General features: G+C 44.6%; 1 protein-coding gene and 1 pseudogene across 3 annotated transcripts in view; both read right to left on the bottom strand.

Moving 5' to 3' along the window:
- Positions 1-18,832, bottom strand: part of DBF4B (DBF4 zinc finger B) — a 41,359-nt gene that overhangs the window by 12,100 nt on the left and 10,427 nt on the right. For 2 of the 3 annotated variants that reach the window (XM_029212752.1, XM_029212753.1), the window contains exons 1-7: positions 14,634-16,444; positions 14,080-14,142; positions 6,566-6,720; positions 3,217-3,402; positions 2,544-2,594; positions 1,665-1,752; positions 414-487 (exon numbers count right to left, since the gene is read on the bottom strand). In XM_029212752.1, the coding sequence (XP_029068585.1) occupies positions 414-487; positions 1,665-1,752; positions 2,544-2,594; positions 3,217-3,402; positions 6,566-6,720; positions 14,080-14,113 (588 nt within the window). In that variant the 5' untranslated portion in view covers positions 14,114-14,142; positions 14,634-16,444. Of the gene's footprint in view, positions 1-413; positions 488-1,664; positions 1,753-2,543; positions 2,595-3,216; positions 3,403-6,565; positions 6,721-14,079; positions 14,143-14,633; positions 16,445-18,832 lie in introns of those variants that run through there. The other variant, XM_029212751.1, reaches the window with a different exon arrangement.
- Positions 18,021-18,660, bottom strand: LOC114889454 (annotated as a pseudogene).

Raw genomic sequence — 18,832 nt, 5'->3', positions numbered from 1 at the left:
AGGAAGGAAAAGCCAAACAAGAATTGGGAATATGGCAGCTACTTCCAACACCATCACCCCACTGCCACCACCCGTGCAATCTGTAGGCTCATTCCCGGGCCAAGAGCCATCCTCAGAAGGGCAGGCTGGCCAGCAGGCCAGGAGTGTTTATGTTTTATCCAGGCCAGGACTACCCGCAGGCAGTCCACAGCCCAGGCTGCAACGAATGCCTCAGTGTAGCATGGGGGATGTGCAGGTAGCACAGGGAAGAGAGAAGACAGGGCAACGCAGGGCTGTGAGCACCAGGGATGAGCTGACCAAGAGGCCGAGCTCCTCTCGGTCAAGGCCAGAAGGAGGTGGCTGGAGTGGGTCCTGGGTTTACCAGCGTTGTCACAGACTTTACTGTTGCCCTTCAGTTCAGGGGAATGACCTACCTCTGGCTTCTTTGGCCCTTGCTTCTTCACACATGGCGCATCAAGAGACAGCTGCTGCACATGCACCATCATTTCTGTGGAGGAAACAGAGGGCTGCAGTCAAAGGCTTCCTCTCCTCATTTCCCCAGCACAGCCCCATCTTGGGGCTGGGGGACTAAACTTCTCACCCGGCCTGGCTTGCTGGATCACACCAGCCTTGCCTGCCACCTTCTGGCTACGTGTCATCTCTGCACCTGCTGATAATAAAAGAGAGGGCTGGGTCCTCTATCCCTGGAAAAGTACCTAAGCTGGCTTCACGCTCCTTTGGAGCACTGAATACAAGTCTTGAACAGGAGGTGCCTTATGACCCATAAAGAGCTTTAAGGTACTACTGAAGAGCGGCTTCTGTGGGGGAGACCAAGCCATGGCAGTTACTCAGATGCACCCTTAGGTGGCAGACCCAGCAGGGGCTACACATGCTGCGGGTTCTCAAATACACGGAAGGCAGGAAATTAGATCAAGTCAGAAATGGCTGGCTTTCCAGCGGCGATGGAACCCCCCAGCACCCCAGACCAGGATCTTCCCCAGCACAGTTCCCTACCACCCGCACCCCCCCACCGACCACAGATCTAGGGCTGGATCTGGACCATCCCCCTTCAATGGGTCAGAGAAAAAACGCCAGACTCAAAGTGCAGCTGGGTGTGAGGGCTGGCTGCAGATTCAAGACAGCTATTCTCATGTAAATTTATTATAACCTGCAAACAGGTGGTTATAGTGTGAGGCAACCCTAGGAAAGAAAGAACATGAAATTTAGTTGAGCCAAAATAGGTGGGAATGTGAGCCACACTATTCACTCCTGGTGAGACTATGGATAATTTACTTAATCCACTCTCTGAGGCTCAATTTCCTCATCTGTACAATGGGCAGAAGACTGCGGTGAGGAGGATTAAATAAGGCGATTCCTAGCACAGCGGAAATACCTGATAAGGGGTCATGGATATTAGGATTTGTTTCTTATTTGTAAAACAGGATCGTCACAGCAGCTGAGGAGGGTTGTCCGCTGGGTTAAACAAAGCAGCCTCCCCAGCGCCCGCGCTCTGCTACTGCTGGTGCTGCTCCCCACGCCCGACCCCCCGCCGCAGCAGAGCAGCGCAGTAAGTAACTGAGTACATCTGGCTTCAACTAGTACACGGCTCTGGTTCCTATCACAGCCGAGGTTCCCAGACAAAGTCGGCAACCCTCCCCTCCGCGGGCCCTGGGCAGGAAGGGTACCATCCACGTGGAGAATCCGCACCCCCCAGGAGCGGGCGTTGCTCAGGAGGCTGCTGCCGCGCCCGCCACCGCCTCCGCCGCCGCTGCCCTGGAAAGACAAGCCAAGTCAGGCAGGAGCATGAGACCCCCCCCAAGGCCTGAACACCAGGGGACAGGCTGGCCTGGCTTCTGGGAGCCCCGGGTCATCCATGTGCGGGGTTGTTGTGTGGGGCGGGGCGGACAGGGGCGAGAGCACAGGGCCTGGACAGTTGATCCCAACCCCTGGGAAGACCCTCTCCTCTGCACGGGCTGGCCACATCGGGAGGGCACGGACCGCTGATCTACCTATAGGCTCTGCTCCGGCCACCCTGGGACCAGAAGGACACAATAAACACCGGTGACAGTCACCATCATCGAGCAGGAAACTACGCTGGCTGCCCGAGTCCGGCGACACCACCCTCCCGCGTCACAGCCACAGCCAAGGCACCCATTGATGGCACCTGAACTACTCCTTTGCAAGGTCACCTTAACTCCTCCTCCTGCCACTTCACTGTAATGGTCCTGGATTCTCACAAAAAGGATAAACAGCTACTTGTGAAAGCCGTACAAAGTCTGACACGTGCCACAGCGTTTCTCCCAAGTTCTCTTGGGAGGCCCTGGAGCTGGAAAGATCATGGAGTCAAATCCTGGCTCTACCACCTCCACCCTGGGTGACTCTGGGCAGATTACTTAACTTCTCTGGGCCCCACTTCCTCGTTTGTAAGGAGAAAATCTCGACAATTCTACACATCTGCCTGGGTGTGCCTTTTGTGTTAGTGCTTCAGAAGAACCTCCGGAGGCAAGGCTGACTCCGTCCCTGTGCCAGAGACACTGGCCTCCAGCCCGTCCCCCTCAGCTCACCTGGTTCCTGATGGCCTTCTGCAGGAGCTCCTTCCCTCTGCTCAGAGGCACCTGGCGGAAGAGAGGAGCAATGGGGGCAGCTGTGGAGACCACCTGTGCACAAACAGATGTTTCCACGGGGGCAGGCAAGGACGTCTGGGAGTCACATCCCTCGGAAAGCTGGGAGCAGTGACAGCTGAGGAGTGGCAGAAGTGAGAGCCCGGAGAACCTTCCAGAGGTAAAGGTAAAGCCACACTCAAGTTCAGGTCACCCACAGGGAGCTGCAGCCCAGTCAGCTTGGAGCCTGGTGAAGGGCATTCTGAATTCACCCAAGATCAAGCGTTACAAATGTCCTGAGACCTCTCTTGAAGAGCCCGCACTCCCCAGCAGACAAGCTTCGGCCAATCCAACAAGCCCTCTCTGGTTTACAGAGGACGCTCCTACTGCTTCTGAACCTCAGACTCTGAAGTCCCAGAAAAAGTGAACGTGTATCACAGAAGGGAGGGCGTGGGGATAGCATGTCGCTGAGGTGTGTGGATCCAGAGCTATGATAAGACAGTTTCAGCCCCTGAATTCAAATATGAGATTAAAATAAACCAGGTGAAACTAAAACCAGAAACTGCCGAAGCGGGCTCACCGAGGCCTGCTTCCTTCGTTTATCAGACACACACTTCCTTCCCCATGAGGTTCTTACCGAGTCCACAGCTTTCTGTGCGGGGCTGGCACGGCTGCCTTTTGGGTTGGCTACGGACAGTGTTTCCACTGTGACCTCGCTGGGGCTGGGGCAGCCTCTGTGACTTGTCCCGCTGCTCTCGGCCTTCGCCTCCCTGCGGCTGGACACGATGTAACTTACTTCTTTGCTCAGAAACCCCTCAATTACCTGAAACCAGATCACAGAGGTGGCTAAAACCCAAAAGGCAGAAGTAGAATCATCAATATCGAGAGGTAGGGGAAGGAAATCTTGGCTGCCAGAAGTTCTAGAATCAATGTCTTTAAATAGGCCAAATGCAGTTCAGTGCCAGGCCCCCAAGAAGACATCATCCTGAAATACAACAGGGTTTATATATATATAGATAACACAGGTTCTTGTCTCCAGAACTGCAGCTCCTCCTGACCCAGCAGCAGAGGCCCGGAGGCTCTGAGTATCTGACTAGTTTGAGTTTGCAAGGAGTGAGAGCACACTGAAGTGATCGGAGAAGATTAGAACTTGGCTAAGCCATGATTTTGCTGTGAAGATACACTGGGACATCCAGACGCTGCATCGGTAATCTTGACCACCCTACCAAAAGGAGCCTGAAACAAAAATGGGTTTTGGCTATGACTCAGCTGCCTAAATACCTGCTCATCCTACCTGTGAGCCCGTCACGGCACTGAGAGGGTCTGACTCATCTTGCATCCCAAGAACCCAACACAGTGCCGGAAACGCAATGACAAAACTCATGTCTGTGGGAAGAAGAAAAGACGGAAATAAGCAGTAGTGAGCTGGCAAATGCTTAATGACCAACTCTCCGGGTGAAAAAACCCGCTTTGTAGCATCTGCCGATTTCTGTGGGGTAAGATACTACTGTGGCTGATTGCAAGCTAGCCAGATGACATCAATGAATGTGGAACTGGAAAGAGATGGTAACAATTGGTTCCCGTGAGCCAGTAGCTGCCAGCTCCAGCACACCTGTGAAAGTAAGGATGGATGATCTCTCTGAAGTGTGACTGGATGAGAAACCTGACACTTAGGTTTAAAAAAAAAAGTTTAGGTTCCTCAAAAACCTAAACATGGATTACCACATGACCCGGCAATTCCGCTCCGAGGTATACACCCAACAGAATTGAAAACAGGGACTCGAATGGATGCTTGTTCACCAATGTTCACTGCAGCATTATTCATAATAGATAAAAAGCAGAAACAACCCGAGTGTCCATCAATGGATGAATAGATAAGTAAAATGTGGTCTATCCATACAATGGAGCATTATTCAGCCATGAGAAAGAAGTGAAGCTCTTATCTATTCTACAACATGGGTGAACCTTGAAAACTTTATGCTAAAGTGTAATAAGCCAGACACAAAAGGACAAACATCAGTGATTCCACTGATATGAGGTATCTAGAATGGGCAAATTCAGAAACATAATGTAGATTCGCGTTCCGGGGGCTAGGGGGAGGTGAAATGGGAAGTTACTGCTTAAAGGTTACAGGGTTTCTGTTTGGGGTGAAAAAAGTTTTGGAAACAGATAGTGATGGTTATACAACAGGATGAATGTAATTAATGCCAATGAACTTAAAAGAATGAATTTATAAATGGTTAAAAAGGCATATTTTATGTCATATACATTTTATCACAATTTTAAAAAATCTTTAAAGCTATGGCTTGAAGGAGTGTGCCTATCTTCTGTAATATGGCAAAAAGATAGATGATTTCAGGGCCACACGTTCCTCCCATCCCAACAAACCCACGCCTTTGACTTTGCTGTTCCTCCCATCAGGAGATGGAGCCTATCTGTCCACTCCCTTGAATTGAACTCCTTTTGACCAACAGAATGTGATGAAAGTAATACGTGTGAGTTCTACAGCCTCAAGAGACCTTATAGCTTCTCCCTTCATCTTCTGGGAAAGCTGCCCTAAGACCACCTTGTACATTAGCTGGTCTAGCTCGCTGTATGTACATATGATGGTGTATATACATATGACGTATGTAAGACACCTCTCATACAATGTATGAGAAGTCACATAGAGGTAGCCAGCACCAACAGCCAGCTGTGTGAGTGAGGTCATCTCTGGTCCTTCCAGCCCAGCCGACCCTGCAGCCGAACGCAGCTGCAGGTGTGAGCCCTTATGAAACCAGCAGAGAAAGCACTCAGCCAGTACACAGAACAGTGAGAAACAATAAATTGTTTTAAGCCCAAGTTCTGGGGTGGTTTTTTACACAGCAAAGGCTAAATGAAAGAACAGACTGAAAGTTCAACATGTAATTTTGGGCTGGTTTGGGTGTATAATCCTCATTCTGTCCATCCCCATTGCTGAGTTTCTATATCCCTGAGTTTCCATTCGTTTGATGGCAAAGAGCCTCTGCATTCTGATCCTATTCATGCAAATTCCCCAGTTACCTGCCTCTTTTGGGCCAAGTGTTACCATCCTATTTTCTAAACACAGAAATACCCGTCAACCCCTTACTAAAAGTACTGTATGATGTGCTCTAGAAAATATTGTAATGGACTCAGATACAGCAAATGCTTTTACCCCAAAGTTGTTCACCACAGTACTATTTATAAGAGCTAAAATTTAGAAATAATCTAAATGCCCATAGGTTAACTGTTAAATAAATTAATAATCTACTCAAAAGGATATTATATACTCATTACAAAGAATGTCCATGAGGGGTAAGAATGATAGGAAAGTGCTAATGCTTTAAGGTTATGGGCAAAAAGTTGGTAATCAAAAATGTATTCATGATCGTAGCTACACAGAAAATAAGCATTAAATAAAATAAAGTAGATGAGTGGTTATACAGGGTTGGGAGTGTTGAGGGAAATGGGGACTGACTGATGATAGGTATGGGTCTTTTTTTGGGGGGGGCTGATGAAAATGTTCTAGAATTGACTGTGTAATCACACAATTTGCACATCTCTGTGAATATACTAAGAACCATTGAACTGTATATTTTAAATGGGTGAACTGTATGGTATGTGAATTATATCTCAATAAAGCCACGAGAGGGAGAGAAAGGAGAAGGGAAGGGGAGGGGAGGGGAGGGGAGGGGAGGGGAGGGGAGGGAGAAAAGAATCCACAAGAAAATAAATATATCACAATGATGGTTGTTACTTGAACAGTTCCATGTTCTCCAAAGTCTCTAGAATGAACAGATATTACTTTTCCAATTAGGGAACAAATTTAACTTTATTTTTAAAAAATGGTTTATACTTAAATTGCTTTGGAAAATGTAGTGATACCCCTGAAAATACCTGGAGGTCACAGATATAATCCCTCTCCAGCTCCTGCCCTACAACGCGCAAAGGCACATGGTACCACAGGAGAGAAGCAGGTTACATACCCCACCCAGCTGCTGGATGGCCCCCGTCAAAAACTGGAGGTTCTTGCCAGCGGGCAGATCCAAGTAAAAGGACTTTCCAGAAAAGGGCTGCCTCCCAGCATCCGGTGAGCTCTTCTGGCATTTTCCCAGACAACTGGAAACTCCTAGCTGAGCCCCTAGAAAACAACAACAAAGGGGAGCAAAGTGAGAAGCCTGAGGTAAGAGAGAGTCCTGCAGGTCAATCAGCCCTCGCAAACAGCCCCCGCATCACGGCACCTGGCCAGGCCTCGGGCACCCATCCACCAAGGTGGACGTGAGACTTGTGTTCCTGTCCTCCGGAAGCCCAGATGCGGAGAAACCCAACCCTCATACATGGATGGTGGGAATGTAAAATGGTGCAGCCACTTTAGAAAACAGTGTGGCAGTTTCTCAAAAGGTTAAGTATAGAGTTAACACGAAACCCAGCAATTCCACTCCTAGGCATACCCCCAGGAGAAATGAAAACATACTTCCAAATAAAACTTGTGCAAGAATGTTCACAGCAGCATTATTCATTTTGGCCCCAAAGTGGAAACAATTCAAATGTAAATAAAATGGTAGGCAAAATGTGGTCTATCCATACGATGGAATATTATTTGGCAATAAAAACAAATGAACTGTGGACACAGGCTACAGCAACAGGCTACAGTTCTGAACCTCAGAAATATGCTGAGTGAGAAAAGCCTGACACAAAAGACCACATACTGTAAATTACATTTTTATGAAATGTTCAGAAAAGGAAAATATATAGAGACAGAAATTAGATTAGTGGCTGCTTAGGGCTGGGGGTGGGGATGAGGAGTGTTTGCAAACTGGCATGAGGTTCTTTCTGGGGTGATGGAAATATTCTGCAATTAGATTGTTGTGTTAATTGCACAACTCTGTAAATTACCTAAAAAGCATTGCAAGTGTACATTTGCAACAAATGAATTTTATAGTATGTAAATTATAACTCAATAAAGCTAAAAAAACCCCACCTCAATGAACATACCTTTGAGAATTGTGCATTTCATTGTATACACATTTTACATTAAAAGGAAAAAAACTACAAACAAATATGGAATTCTGGTCAATGAAATGCATGCTGAATTATTATAATGTCTACAAATCACTTGAAGTGTATCAAAAAAAAGATGGACAGATATGTGATAAAACAAATGTATTAAAATGTCAGTCATAGGGAATTCCCAGTGGTTAGGACTCGGTGCTTTCACAGCCAGGGCATGTGTTCATTCCCTGGTCAGGGAACTAAGATCCCAAAACCCACGTGGTGCAGCCAAAAAAACAACAAAACAAACAAAAACCCAAAACACATACACACACACACACACACAAAACAAATAAAATGTCAATGGTAAAATCTAAGTGGTGTGTCTGTGCTCACTGTTACTTTTGACTTTGTTGCAGGTTTGAAAACTTTCACAACAAAATGTTAACATTTGAAGAGATAAAAAGGATTCAAGAGAAAGTGGCAAATATTGAAGATAAGCACAGAAGTTCTAATATACAGATAATCAGAGTCTCTGAAGACAAAAACTAAAACAAACAAAAACACCCAGAATACTAAAAACTCTAAAATCTTTCCTGAAATAAAAATACATATTTGAAACTAACATATTGAAAGAGCATGACACATACTTCAAAAAATTGACCCAGAATAGCTGATACCAAGATATAGTTAGTAAAACTGCTGGACTTTAAATGAGGGGTTTGGACCTGATTTTATTTTTTAAAAATATTTATTTATATATTTGGCGGCGCTGGGTCTTAGTTGCGGCACGCGGGATCTTCATTGCCGTGTGCGGGATCTTTTAGTCGAGGCATGCGGGATCTAGTTCCCTGGCCAGGGATTGAACCCGAGCGCCCTGCATTGGGAGCGCAGAGTCTTAGCCACTGGACCACCAGGGAAGTCCCATGGACCTGGTATTTTTTAAAATCTTCTAAAACTCTTTGATTCCATGAATTCCTGAATTTTTCCTATCTACCAGCCAGACAGACTTTTGATTGGACCTCCTCAGTTAAACCCTGCTTGCCCTGATGAGATACTGTTTTTCTTTCTCTGAGTTCCACATTACTGATTGTCTGTCCTCTTAGTATTTTCAGCTTCATATTCTTGTTTACTCACTACTTCAGGTCCACCTCTGACCTCCCCAGTAGACTGGGAACTATTTTGGGAAGAGTCCTCTGACTTACACATCATTATCATTCCCATAATGCTTAAACCAGATCCTGCTCTCCCATCCTCAGCTGGCACCTGACCCTCAAGCACTTACCTTCTGGTCCCATAAACCACCCTTTTCCTGAAAGTCCTAGGTATATAGAGACAGAAAATACTGGAAAGTCAGCTTGGCATTTTACAGAAAAGGCCTTTGTTCTGAGTCCTGCCTCACCCTCCTACTAGCTGTGTAACCCTGGGTAAGTCACAATAATCTCACTTAGTGTCTATGAAACCCTATTTCCTCACTTCTGAAATAGTGATAATGATAAACACCCACCCTCACTGAGGAGCTATTCAGAACAGGCACCAACCATTCAGAATGGAGACTGGCCAGAAACATCTGATACAGCCATACCAGGAGTATGGGCTGAATGTCAGCCAGGGGAATTATTATAACTGTAGCCATTTTGGTTCCCTCCCCAAGGCCACCTTCTCCAGAAGGCTTTCTTTTTCTTTGCTTTTTTTTTAAAAAATTAATTAATTAATTAATTTATGGCTGCATTGGGTCTTTGTTGCTGCACGGGGGCTTTCTCTAGTTGTGGCGAGCGGGGCTACTCTTCGCTGCGGTGGCTTCTCTTTTTGCGAAGCACGGGCTCTAGGCATGCGGGCTTCAGTAGTTGTGGTTCTCGGGCTCTAGAGCACAGGCTCAGTAGTTGTGGCGCACGGGCTTAGTTGCTCCACAGCATGTGGGATCTTCCCAGACCAGGGCTCGAACCCGTGTCCCCTGCACTGGCAGGCAGGTTCTTAACCACTGTGCCACCAGGGAAGTCCCTCTTTTTCTTTTTATTGAGGTATAACTGACATACAACATTATATTAGTTCCAGGCGATACAACATAAGGATTCAATATTTGTATAGAAGGCTTTCTCAGAATAAGCCCTTTTGACTTTCACACAAGGCCTGTGACTTTCTCTACAGGACCTAATCCTAGGGAAGCCACTGAAGAGGGAATTAGATGGATGCCAGAGTCAGAAACGGGGGGCTGGGTGAACAGCAAGCCTAGAGCGGAATGCCAGGACTCGCAGGAGGGTGAGACTGGAGAATGCCTTCTAGTTGTGCTCAGTGGGTCACTGCCAGTGCCAGATAAGCAGCCCAGCACCAACCAGACACAGTAGGGCAACATCAGGGCAGTGGTGGAGCCTACCTTGGGGTGAATATGCTTGTGTGTGTGTGTGTGTGTGTGTGTGTGTGTGTGTGTGAAAGAGAAACAGTTAACAAGAGGTCAAGATGGCACGAATGAGCCTCCCTCCCTTGCCCCATCCATTTGGTTAGTTTGGTAATTACAACTCAAGGAAACAGTTCTTGCAAATGAGTAGTACAAAGCAACATGTGTGTACTGGGGGGCTCAGAATGCTGCTGCAAAGGGGGGGGGTGACTGAGCCCACACTGGAACCAGGGGCTCCCCACCTTGGGGTGGTTTTCCTCTTCTATCCAACCCCCAAGCCCTAAACTCAAAGGAGGTGCATAACATGAGAACCTAAGCTTTTGCATCTTCTTCCAGGAGCACATTACCAATCAGAGTGGCTAACAGTCTCAAGAGAACATTAGCTTCTAAGAAAATATGAGGCAACTGAAGAAAGCAAGTACTATAAAAGATGCTTTCTCTGGTATAGGTTGTCTTTCTCTCATAAGTAATGGACCAGACAGAAAAAAGAATTTTAAAGCATAATAAATATCCTCAAGACGGCAAGGAGCATACTAGAAACATAAAATAGGAACAGCAGGTAAAGAAAAGAAGTAATTGGAGATAATGGACGTAAAAAATATAATAGTTAAAAAAACCCTCAAATATTAAAAAAAAAATCCAATTTAAAAATGGGCAATGAACAGACATTTCTCCGAAGATATACAAATGGCCAATAAGCACATGAAAAGATGCACAAAGTCATTAGCCATTAGGAAAATGCAAATTGAACCCACAAAGAGATACCACTTTATACCCACTAGGATGGCTTTAACAAAAAAAGACAGATAATAACAAGTGTTGGTGAGAACATAGAGAAATTGGAACCCTCATTCTTTGCTGGTGGGAATGTAAAATGGTGCAGCCAATTGGAAAAGTCTGTCAGTTCCTCAAAAGGTTACACAGAGAGTTACCATATGACCGAGCAACATGACTCTTAGGTACACTCATGGAAAAAAATATATGTCCACATGATAACCTGGAAACAAATGTCTACAGCAGTATTATTCATAATAGCCAGAAAGTGGAAACTCATGTCCATCAACTGTTGAATGGATAAAATGTGGTAATCCACACAACAGAATAATATTCAACAATAAAAAGGAATGTTGTATGTCAACTGTACCTCAATAAAAAATTTTTTTAATTAAAAAAAAGGGAATGGGGCTTCCCTGGTGGCGCAGTGGTTGAGAGTCCGCCTGCCGATGCAGGGGACACAGGTTCGTGCCCCGGTCCAGGAAGATCCCACATGCCGCGGAGCGGCTGGGCCCGTGAGCCATGGCCGCTGAGCCTGCACGTCCGGAGCCTGTGCTCTGCAACGGGAGAGACCACAACAGTGAGAGGCCCGCGTACCGCAAAAAAACCCACAAAAAAACCATCATCAAACATTAGCTCACACTCCAACATTAAAAAACACACAAAGAAAACAAACCATCATGGATAAGAATCAGCAGAAATTAAAGACAGCAAGATTGGATCCCCAAGAGCTTCAAACAGAATGATCAGACATAGACTATAAAATAAGTATTTAAATTATTAAATACTTTAATTTTATTAAAATAAGTATTTACAATGCTGGGGGAAAATAAATGTCAACTTTGAATTTTACACCTGATTAAATAAAGAATGAGGGTAAACTAAACACATTTTTTAAACAAAAGCCCAAACAGTTTATCATCAACCAATTATTACTAAAGGACTTCTAAAAGGTATACTTTGGAAAGAAGGAAACTGAACCCAGAAGGAAGGACTGAAATGTCCCCAAACTGGTAAAAATATGTATAAATCTAAACAATCACTGACTGTGTAAAACAATCGTAATGACGACTAATTCGGAAGTAAAAAGGAGAGACAATAATAACAACAGTATTGTTGCTAGACAGCAATCATGCTAGATGGGGTAGGGGTGGTTCAGAGCACATGGGGTCTAGGCCCTTGCAGTCAGTGTTCAGGAGGAGGGTGGAAATACTGACAACATCAGACTTTGCCACAGCACAGTGGAAGCTAAAAGATGAAATGTGTCTTCAAAACTCAGAGAAAACTATTTCCAACCTAGAACTCTTTATGTGGCATAAAGAATTGTCATACCTACAAGGTCTCAAAAACTTTACTTGTCACATACCCTTTCTCAGGAAGCTATACTAGAAGATGTACTCGCCCAAAATGAGGATGTAAACAAAGAGAGGAAAATATGGAATTTAGAACACAGGGAACCCTACAGAGGAAAGCAGCAAAGGGAATTCCACAGAATGATGAAGGGAGATCCTAGGATGGAATCAGTGCAACAGGCCTAATGCAGAGCTGGACCAGACTGTAGTACTAAGACAAATGGTCTCAGGAGGTATGTCCCCCACAAAGAAGAAACTGATTCTCTGATGAGCTTGAAAGTATTGAGAGAAGGTTTATATTTAGACATGAATTAGTGATCCATACACAGAAAACAAAGCTTACTTCGGTTTGCTATATGGCTCAGCTAATATCATCATAATGTAAATACAAAAATGACAACAAAAATTACTACATATATATTGGGGGAATGGGAGGAGAGGAGGGAAATGTGTATGTGTTTATGTGTGATGTAGAGGAGAGGGGGCCAGAAAAATCTCTTTATCCTCTATATCAGAAAGTCAATAGATATAATTGAAAATTGAAAACAACAAAAGCAGTATGAGCACGCGATTTAGAAATAAGAAGGTAAATACTAGAAGAAATAGCTAAAAGAGCATAAATGGTTGTACCCTAGGGAGTGGGAATCAGGAGTTATGAAAGGAGGAGCAACTCCCACTCTTGTGTGTGTGTGTGTGTGTGTGTGTGTGTGTGTGTGTGAGACATACCTTGGCCTTTTAAACTGTGCAAGCATAGGGACTTCCCTGGTGGTGCAGTGCTTAAGAATCCGCCTGCCAATGCAGGGGACATGGGTTCAAGCCCTGGTCCGGGAAGATCCCACATGCTGCGGAGCAACTAAGCCCGTGTGCCACAACTATTGAGCCTGCACTCCAGAGCCCGCGAGCCACAACTACTGAAGCCTGTGCACCTAGTGCCTGTGCTCCGCAACAAGAGAAGCCACTGCAATGAGAAGCCCTCGCACCGCAATGAAGGGTAGCCCCCGCTCGCCCCAACTAGAGAAAGCCTGCGCGCAGCAACAGAGACCCAACACAGCCAAAAATAAATAATAAATAAATTAAAAAAATAAACTGTGTAAGCATAAAACTGTAATTTTTGTTTTCATTTCTCATAATTTTATTTTTATGAAAACTAAAACCCTCCAAAATTCACACATGGTTATGGTATAGTGAATTTTAAGAACAAATATAAAGAGGATAATCTAAAATCTTCTACAGAGAAAAGCAGGTCACAAACTAAGTAACAAGAATCAGATCGACATCAATTTTCAACAGCACCTGCTTTTTGCAAGAAGAAACCACCGTCATTTTTCAATGTGTTGAAGGAAAAAAAACTTTGACTCAAGAATTTTAATACAAGGGTGAAATAAACATGTTCTCAGGCATACAAGCCTCAGAAAGTTTATCACATAAAGCCCCCTTTTGAAAACACTCTTGGAGAAAGTTCATCAGCAAAAAGAGAAATAGATCCAGAAGAAAGCAACAGACATGGGAAGGGAGAGTAAATAATTTAGTGAGGTGTATCACCGTTTGAAAGGCAACAAACAAATGGCATACCTGTAACAATCCAGGACTCAAACTAGATGATGCTAAGAGGGGAGAAGGCAGTACCGAGGGAAGTGACTACATGCTAGAATACTTACCTAATTGGGTGGGGCCGTTTATCGAAAACTTTAAGAATTGTATGGTAAAAATAACCATGGATACGGGTTTTATAAGTTAATAATTAGCAAGTCTTCTAATCTTATTCATAACATCTGACTGAAAGCTCTTGTTTGACCTTTATCATGAATTCCTAAATGATCCATGACATCCCTCAACACATACTCCACTCCCCCACTCCCCCTCCGCCACACAAAGTAATTAGAAAACCTTAAGAGAACTAACATTTCTCGGCCTTTTCTTCCCAAGAGACTCTGGGGCGGGAGTTGCAACTGTGACCTCGCACCCCTAGGTTTGACCTGTTACCCACCTAGGTCCGGAGCCCGGAGCCTACTCTCAGCCATTGAACTCTCCAGTTCAAGGCAATCGTCGCCTGAAAAAGAAGGACAAAACAGCAGCTGAACCACCTTCACTAGCCTTCGACCTTCCATCATCCCCTCCTCCCGCCTCCCAAACCCCGCACAATTCCCATCGAGGGTCCCAGGAACCCCAAGACTCAACTCCATCCCAACCCATGTCCCCTCTCCATTCCCGCGCCTCCTTCTAGGTTCTTATCCCTCAGTCCCTCTGCCCGCTTTCACACTCTGCTCCCTCAACTCCCGTGGCCTCTTCGCCACCCCTTGCCTTACATTTCAATTCCCGTGCCTCCCTCCAGGCTCTTGTCCCCCCAGTCCCTCTGCCCCCTTTAGACCTCTATCCCTTCTATTCCTGTGACCCCTTCCCGGTCTCTCTACTCTCCCCAGCTCCCGGACCTATCTGCTCCCCAATTCCTGCGCCCACTTCCCAACCCCGCACCCTTCTTTAACTCTTAGGACCCTTTCCGCCTTGCTTCTCACCCCTGCTTCCCCTTCCCGGCATCCGTACCCTTTCCCGGCTCCCTCCTCAAATTCTCGGCTCTTTCTCGGCGTCCGTACTCCTTTAAGGCCGCCGTATCACATTCGCGGGTTCCATGAGCTTTCAGCCTCCCGTGCACCGGCTGTTCCTCTGCAACTATAACATCATTCTCTAGGTGCCCTGGGCCGCGGCTTCGGTTTAAATTTCCTGTCGTCTCCGCCTCTAAAATTACGTAAGAGCTGCGAGACTGCCCTACGGGGGCCCTGGGAGGACAATATTAACTCAGCAAACCTTTTCCCCCCCTTCCCCTTCGTTTTCCGCTCTGTTCTCTATTTCTGTCTCTTCATGTATCGGCTTTTCATAGGCTGGAGATATTTTGAGGCTTAATAGCCAGCAAGCTGGAGACTAGCAGTAGCATCTTAGTGATTCTTCACACTAAGCTAGTTTGAAATTCCTAGGAGTTCAATAATAACTAACAAAATAAGCCTAAAGCTTATAGTTTACATAAAGATTTCACATACACACAATTTCATCTTCACATCTTTTGTCTCCCTTTTTCCACTTAACCAACCCCCCCCAAAAAAAAATTCTCAAAAGTGGTGTCTCCATTCCTCACTTCCCTTCTTTTCTTCAACTCACCCAATTAGAGTTTGATCCTCACCCCTCCACTTATCAACTGTGACTTGCATTTTCCCCAATCCTATCTGACTTACAGAACATTGAAACAGCCTACTCCCTCCTTCTTGAAACACTTTCTTCTTTTTGCTTCCATTTCTACCCATTTTCATCTTACCTCAATGGCTCCTCAACCTCCTTTGCTGGATCCAAAGCCACTTCCATTTAAAAACGTTGGCGTAGGCCAAGGCTTTAGCCCTTAACCCTCAGCCCTCTTCTCTTCCCTATTAACACTTTCTCCCAAGGAGATCTCTTCCAACTCCATGGCCTTACAATTCAGCTCTATGCTAACGCCCAAGTTCTGACATCTCCCCAGATCTCCAGACACATAATCAAGTACCTACTAGACATTTCCATTTAGGTGTAAAATAGGCATCTCAGGCTTAAGATGTTTAACATTTGTTCCACGCCCCCAAAAAACCTCACCTATCCTTTTCTCAGCCTGTCCCATCTCAGTAAATGTCACATCATCCACTCAGTTGTTCAAACCTATAAGTTATCTTTCAGTACTTTCCCTTATCCCCACCCCACTCCCAGAACAAATTCTACCAACTCCAAAGTACATCTTGAATCAGACCACTGCCACCACTGTAGTCCAACCCACGGTTATTTCTTGCCTAAAGTACTGCAGTCAATTCCTAACATACTTCTACTCTTGAATAGCTTCCTACCTCTTCCCAGTATAATCCATTCTCCATGAGCAACCAGTGATATTCTTTAAGCACCATGGTAGAAGTTTATATACCACATATACTTGGTATCCCTTCCCATGGGGCCTCTCCCTGCAGAAGAGTATACATCTCAGCTCTGAAGAATCCAGGTTGGCCATGTGACTTGCTTTGGCTATGAAACAAGGAAAAAAGTGACACATCATTTCCAAGAATAAGTTTTAAAAGGCAGGCTGGTTTACCAAGTTCTCTCTTCCCCTATCTAGCGATGTCCAGCCAAAGGGTGCCCTGTCAACATGGGTTCTTTGGTGAAGAGTACCTGGAACAGAACCATGGGCAAGCCATAATGGATGTGTAGCATGATTAATAGGGCTTCCCTGGTGGCGCAGTGGTTAAGAATCCACCTGCCAACGCAGGGGACACGGGTTCCAGCCCTAGTCCGGGAAGATCCCACGTGCCACGGAGCAATTAAGCCCGTGCACCACAACTACTGAGCCTGTGCTCTAGAGCCGCAAGCCACAACTACTGAGCCCATGAGCCAAAACTACTGAAGTCCACGCTCCTAGAGCCTGTGCTCCACAACAGAAGAAGCCACTGCAATGAGAAGCCCGTGCACCACAACTAAGAGTAGCCCCCCGCTCGCCACAACTAAGAGTAGCCCCCGCTCGCCGCAACTAGAGAAAAGCCTGCATGCAGCAACGAAGACTCAACGCAGCCAGAAATAAAATAAATTAATTTTTTAAAAAAGCCATTCACCTTAAAAAAAAAATAAACCTTTGTTGTTGTAACCTACTGAGATTTGGGCATCATTTGTTTCCATATCAGACTCTAGCTCAAGATTGTCAAAGTGTGGTTCAGCCCTTTCAGAAGGTTCCATGAGGTTGAAACTTTTTACAGTGATATTAACATCATTACCCATTTTTTTTTCAATGACGATAAATGCATTTCATCATTTATTTAAGGTTTAAGCCCTCGCACTAGATTTTTACAAGCTGGTGAACACTGACAAATTATTTCTCCCACAGAACTATAACCACATGTTCCCGGGCAGTATAAATATATGGTTGAGCTAACGTTAATACATATCACCATATTATCAATTACATAATAAAACAAATTGTCAAGTATCCAAATATTAAGTTACACAGCTCAAAAGGCATATAAAGTATTAAATGTAAACCCACTTCTGTTTGTTTTTTTTTTTTGCAAGAGAGGTTGGGAATCACACTTCAAACAAAATTAAGTTGGTAAACAACTTCAGATAAGTTTGAAAAATAATTACAAGAATTTCAGAAATTTTATGATTAAGAATTGTTTTAGCTACAATAACAAAGTATTTCTACCTTTTAAAAAATATTTACTAAGTTAAAGGGCATGTTCTATATGTCCTGCACAAGACAAAGGCAACATTTTACTAAAAGTACTTAATAGCCTCCTCCCATTCTTTCATCAGGCCCCCCCATGTAAGTTGCACCCCAAAGCGCAAACATTAAAATTAAGGCTTTTTTTGTCTGGAGACATTAAAAACATGTGCTTCTGTACAATGTAGATTTTCAAAATGGAGGTCTTCTATAACAGCACAAAATGAGATTTACAGAAAGACATTAGATAATCACTGTGAGACTTGGTTAATTAAAAACAAAAAAAGAGCAAATCTGATGTATACTGGTATGAATGTGGGAGCTGTGAGCAAAGAACCTTACAGGCCCTCCTTTCTATGTTTGAGATGATGGAAGGAATAAACCACACAAGGTCCAGAGTGTTCATAGTTCCTGGGATTTCAGTCCTATATGATACAAAAAATATGTAAGTATTGTCCTGGGCATTTTGGCACCTAGTCTTTCTAAATTTCTTATATATTGATACGACTCTGGCATGGAAACAGATATAAAGACATGACTCAATACTGTATGATTTCAGGAAAGGTCAATTGGTACAAATGATAAGCACATTTTAAATGCTGAACAGCAAGAATCCTTTGCTAAGTGTCCAAGTAGGTTGATCATAACCCAAACATAGAGGTTGCAGTTCTGCCAGGTTTCTGGCCTGGTAAAACTGCTTTTCAACACTCCTATGGAAGCTTCATCAGACTTCACCAAGCCAACGTGCTGGCTAACACGTATGACGAATTCCATCCCGTCTAGTTTCCACTTCCAAGCAATGGCATCAGGCACCCCAGTTTTACTGAAGGCAACAGTTGTTTCTATGACCACTGGAGTCTTTGAAGCACAGCCACATTTTAGGACGATACTTCTCCAAATACAAAAGTTGCTTGCTGTTAAAAGCTCCAAGCCGCTTTTGTCTTATGAACTGTACTGCATCTTCATATTTCATTCCACCTTCAATTAATGCTAGGGCGACAAGCACTGGAGCTCTCCCAAGGCCTGCAACACAATGAATGGCAATACAACAACCAGGGTCTTCACGGAACTTAATTTTCACAAGACTTAACCAATCATCAACAATCTGGTTAGATGGTGGTGTGCCATCATCAAAAGGCCAGTCGGGAACATGGATGCCTTCTTTCTCCACGAGAGTAGTGTCCTAAGTTGCTTCACATAGTCTTACTATTGTGGTAACTCCATACTTCTTAAGGTCCTCTATAAATTTGCTTAAGGTCACATTTGTTGGATTGTGTGTAATAAGAAATCTCATGTTCTTGTAAGTGACTTCCACAGGAGCTGCATGGATCATCTGAGCCATGTTAATTTAGTTAAAAAACACTCAATAGGGTTTATGAAAGAATTTTAAAAATTGAATACAGAAATGATGCAAAGAAACTGAGTCTACTTCAATATACTCCACTTGAAATTCTCAGTGCTTTTGAGTATGAAATTGGGAGTAATGGGAAATGAAATGAACCTCCTAACAAAAAGCAGCAATTCT

Source organism: Monodon monoceros, unplaced genomic scaffold (assembly GCF_005190385.1).
Source record: "Monodon monoceros isolate NGI ecotype Baffin Bay Population unplaced genomic scaffold, NGI_Narwhal_1 Super_Scaffold_9, whole genome shotgun sequence".
Taxonomy (NCBI): domain Eukaryota; kingdom Metazoa; phylum Chordata; class Mammalia; order Artiodactyla; family Monodontidae; genus Monodon; species Monodon monoceros.
The sequence above is the reverse complement of the archived record's forward strand: the minus strand, read 5'-3'. Positions and strand labels throughout refer to the sequence as shown.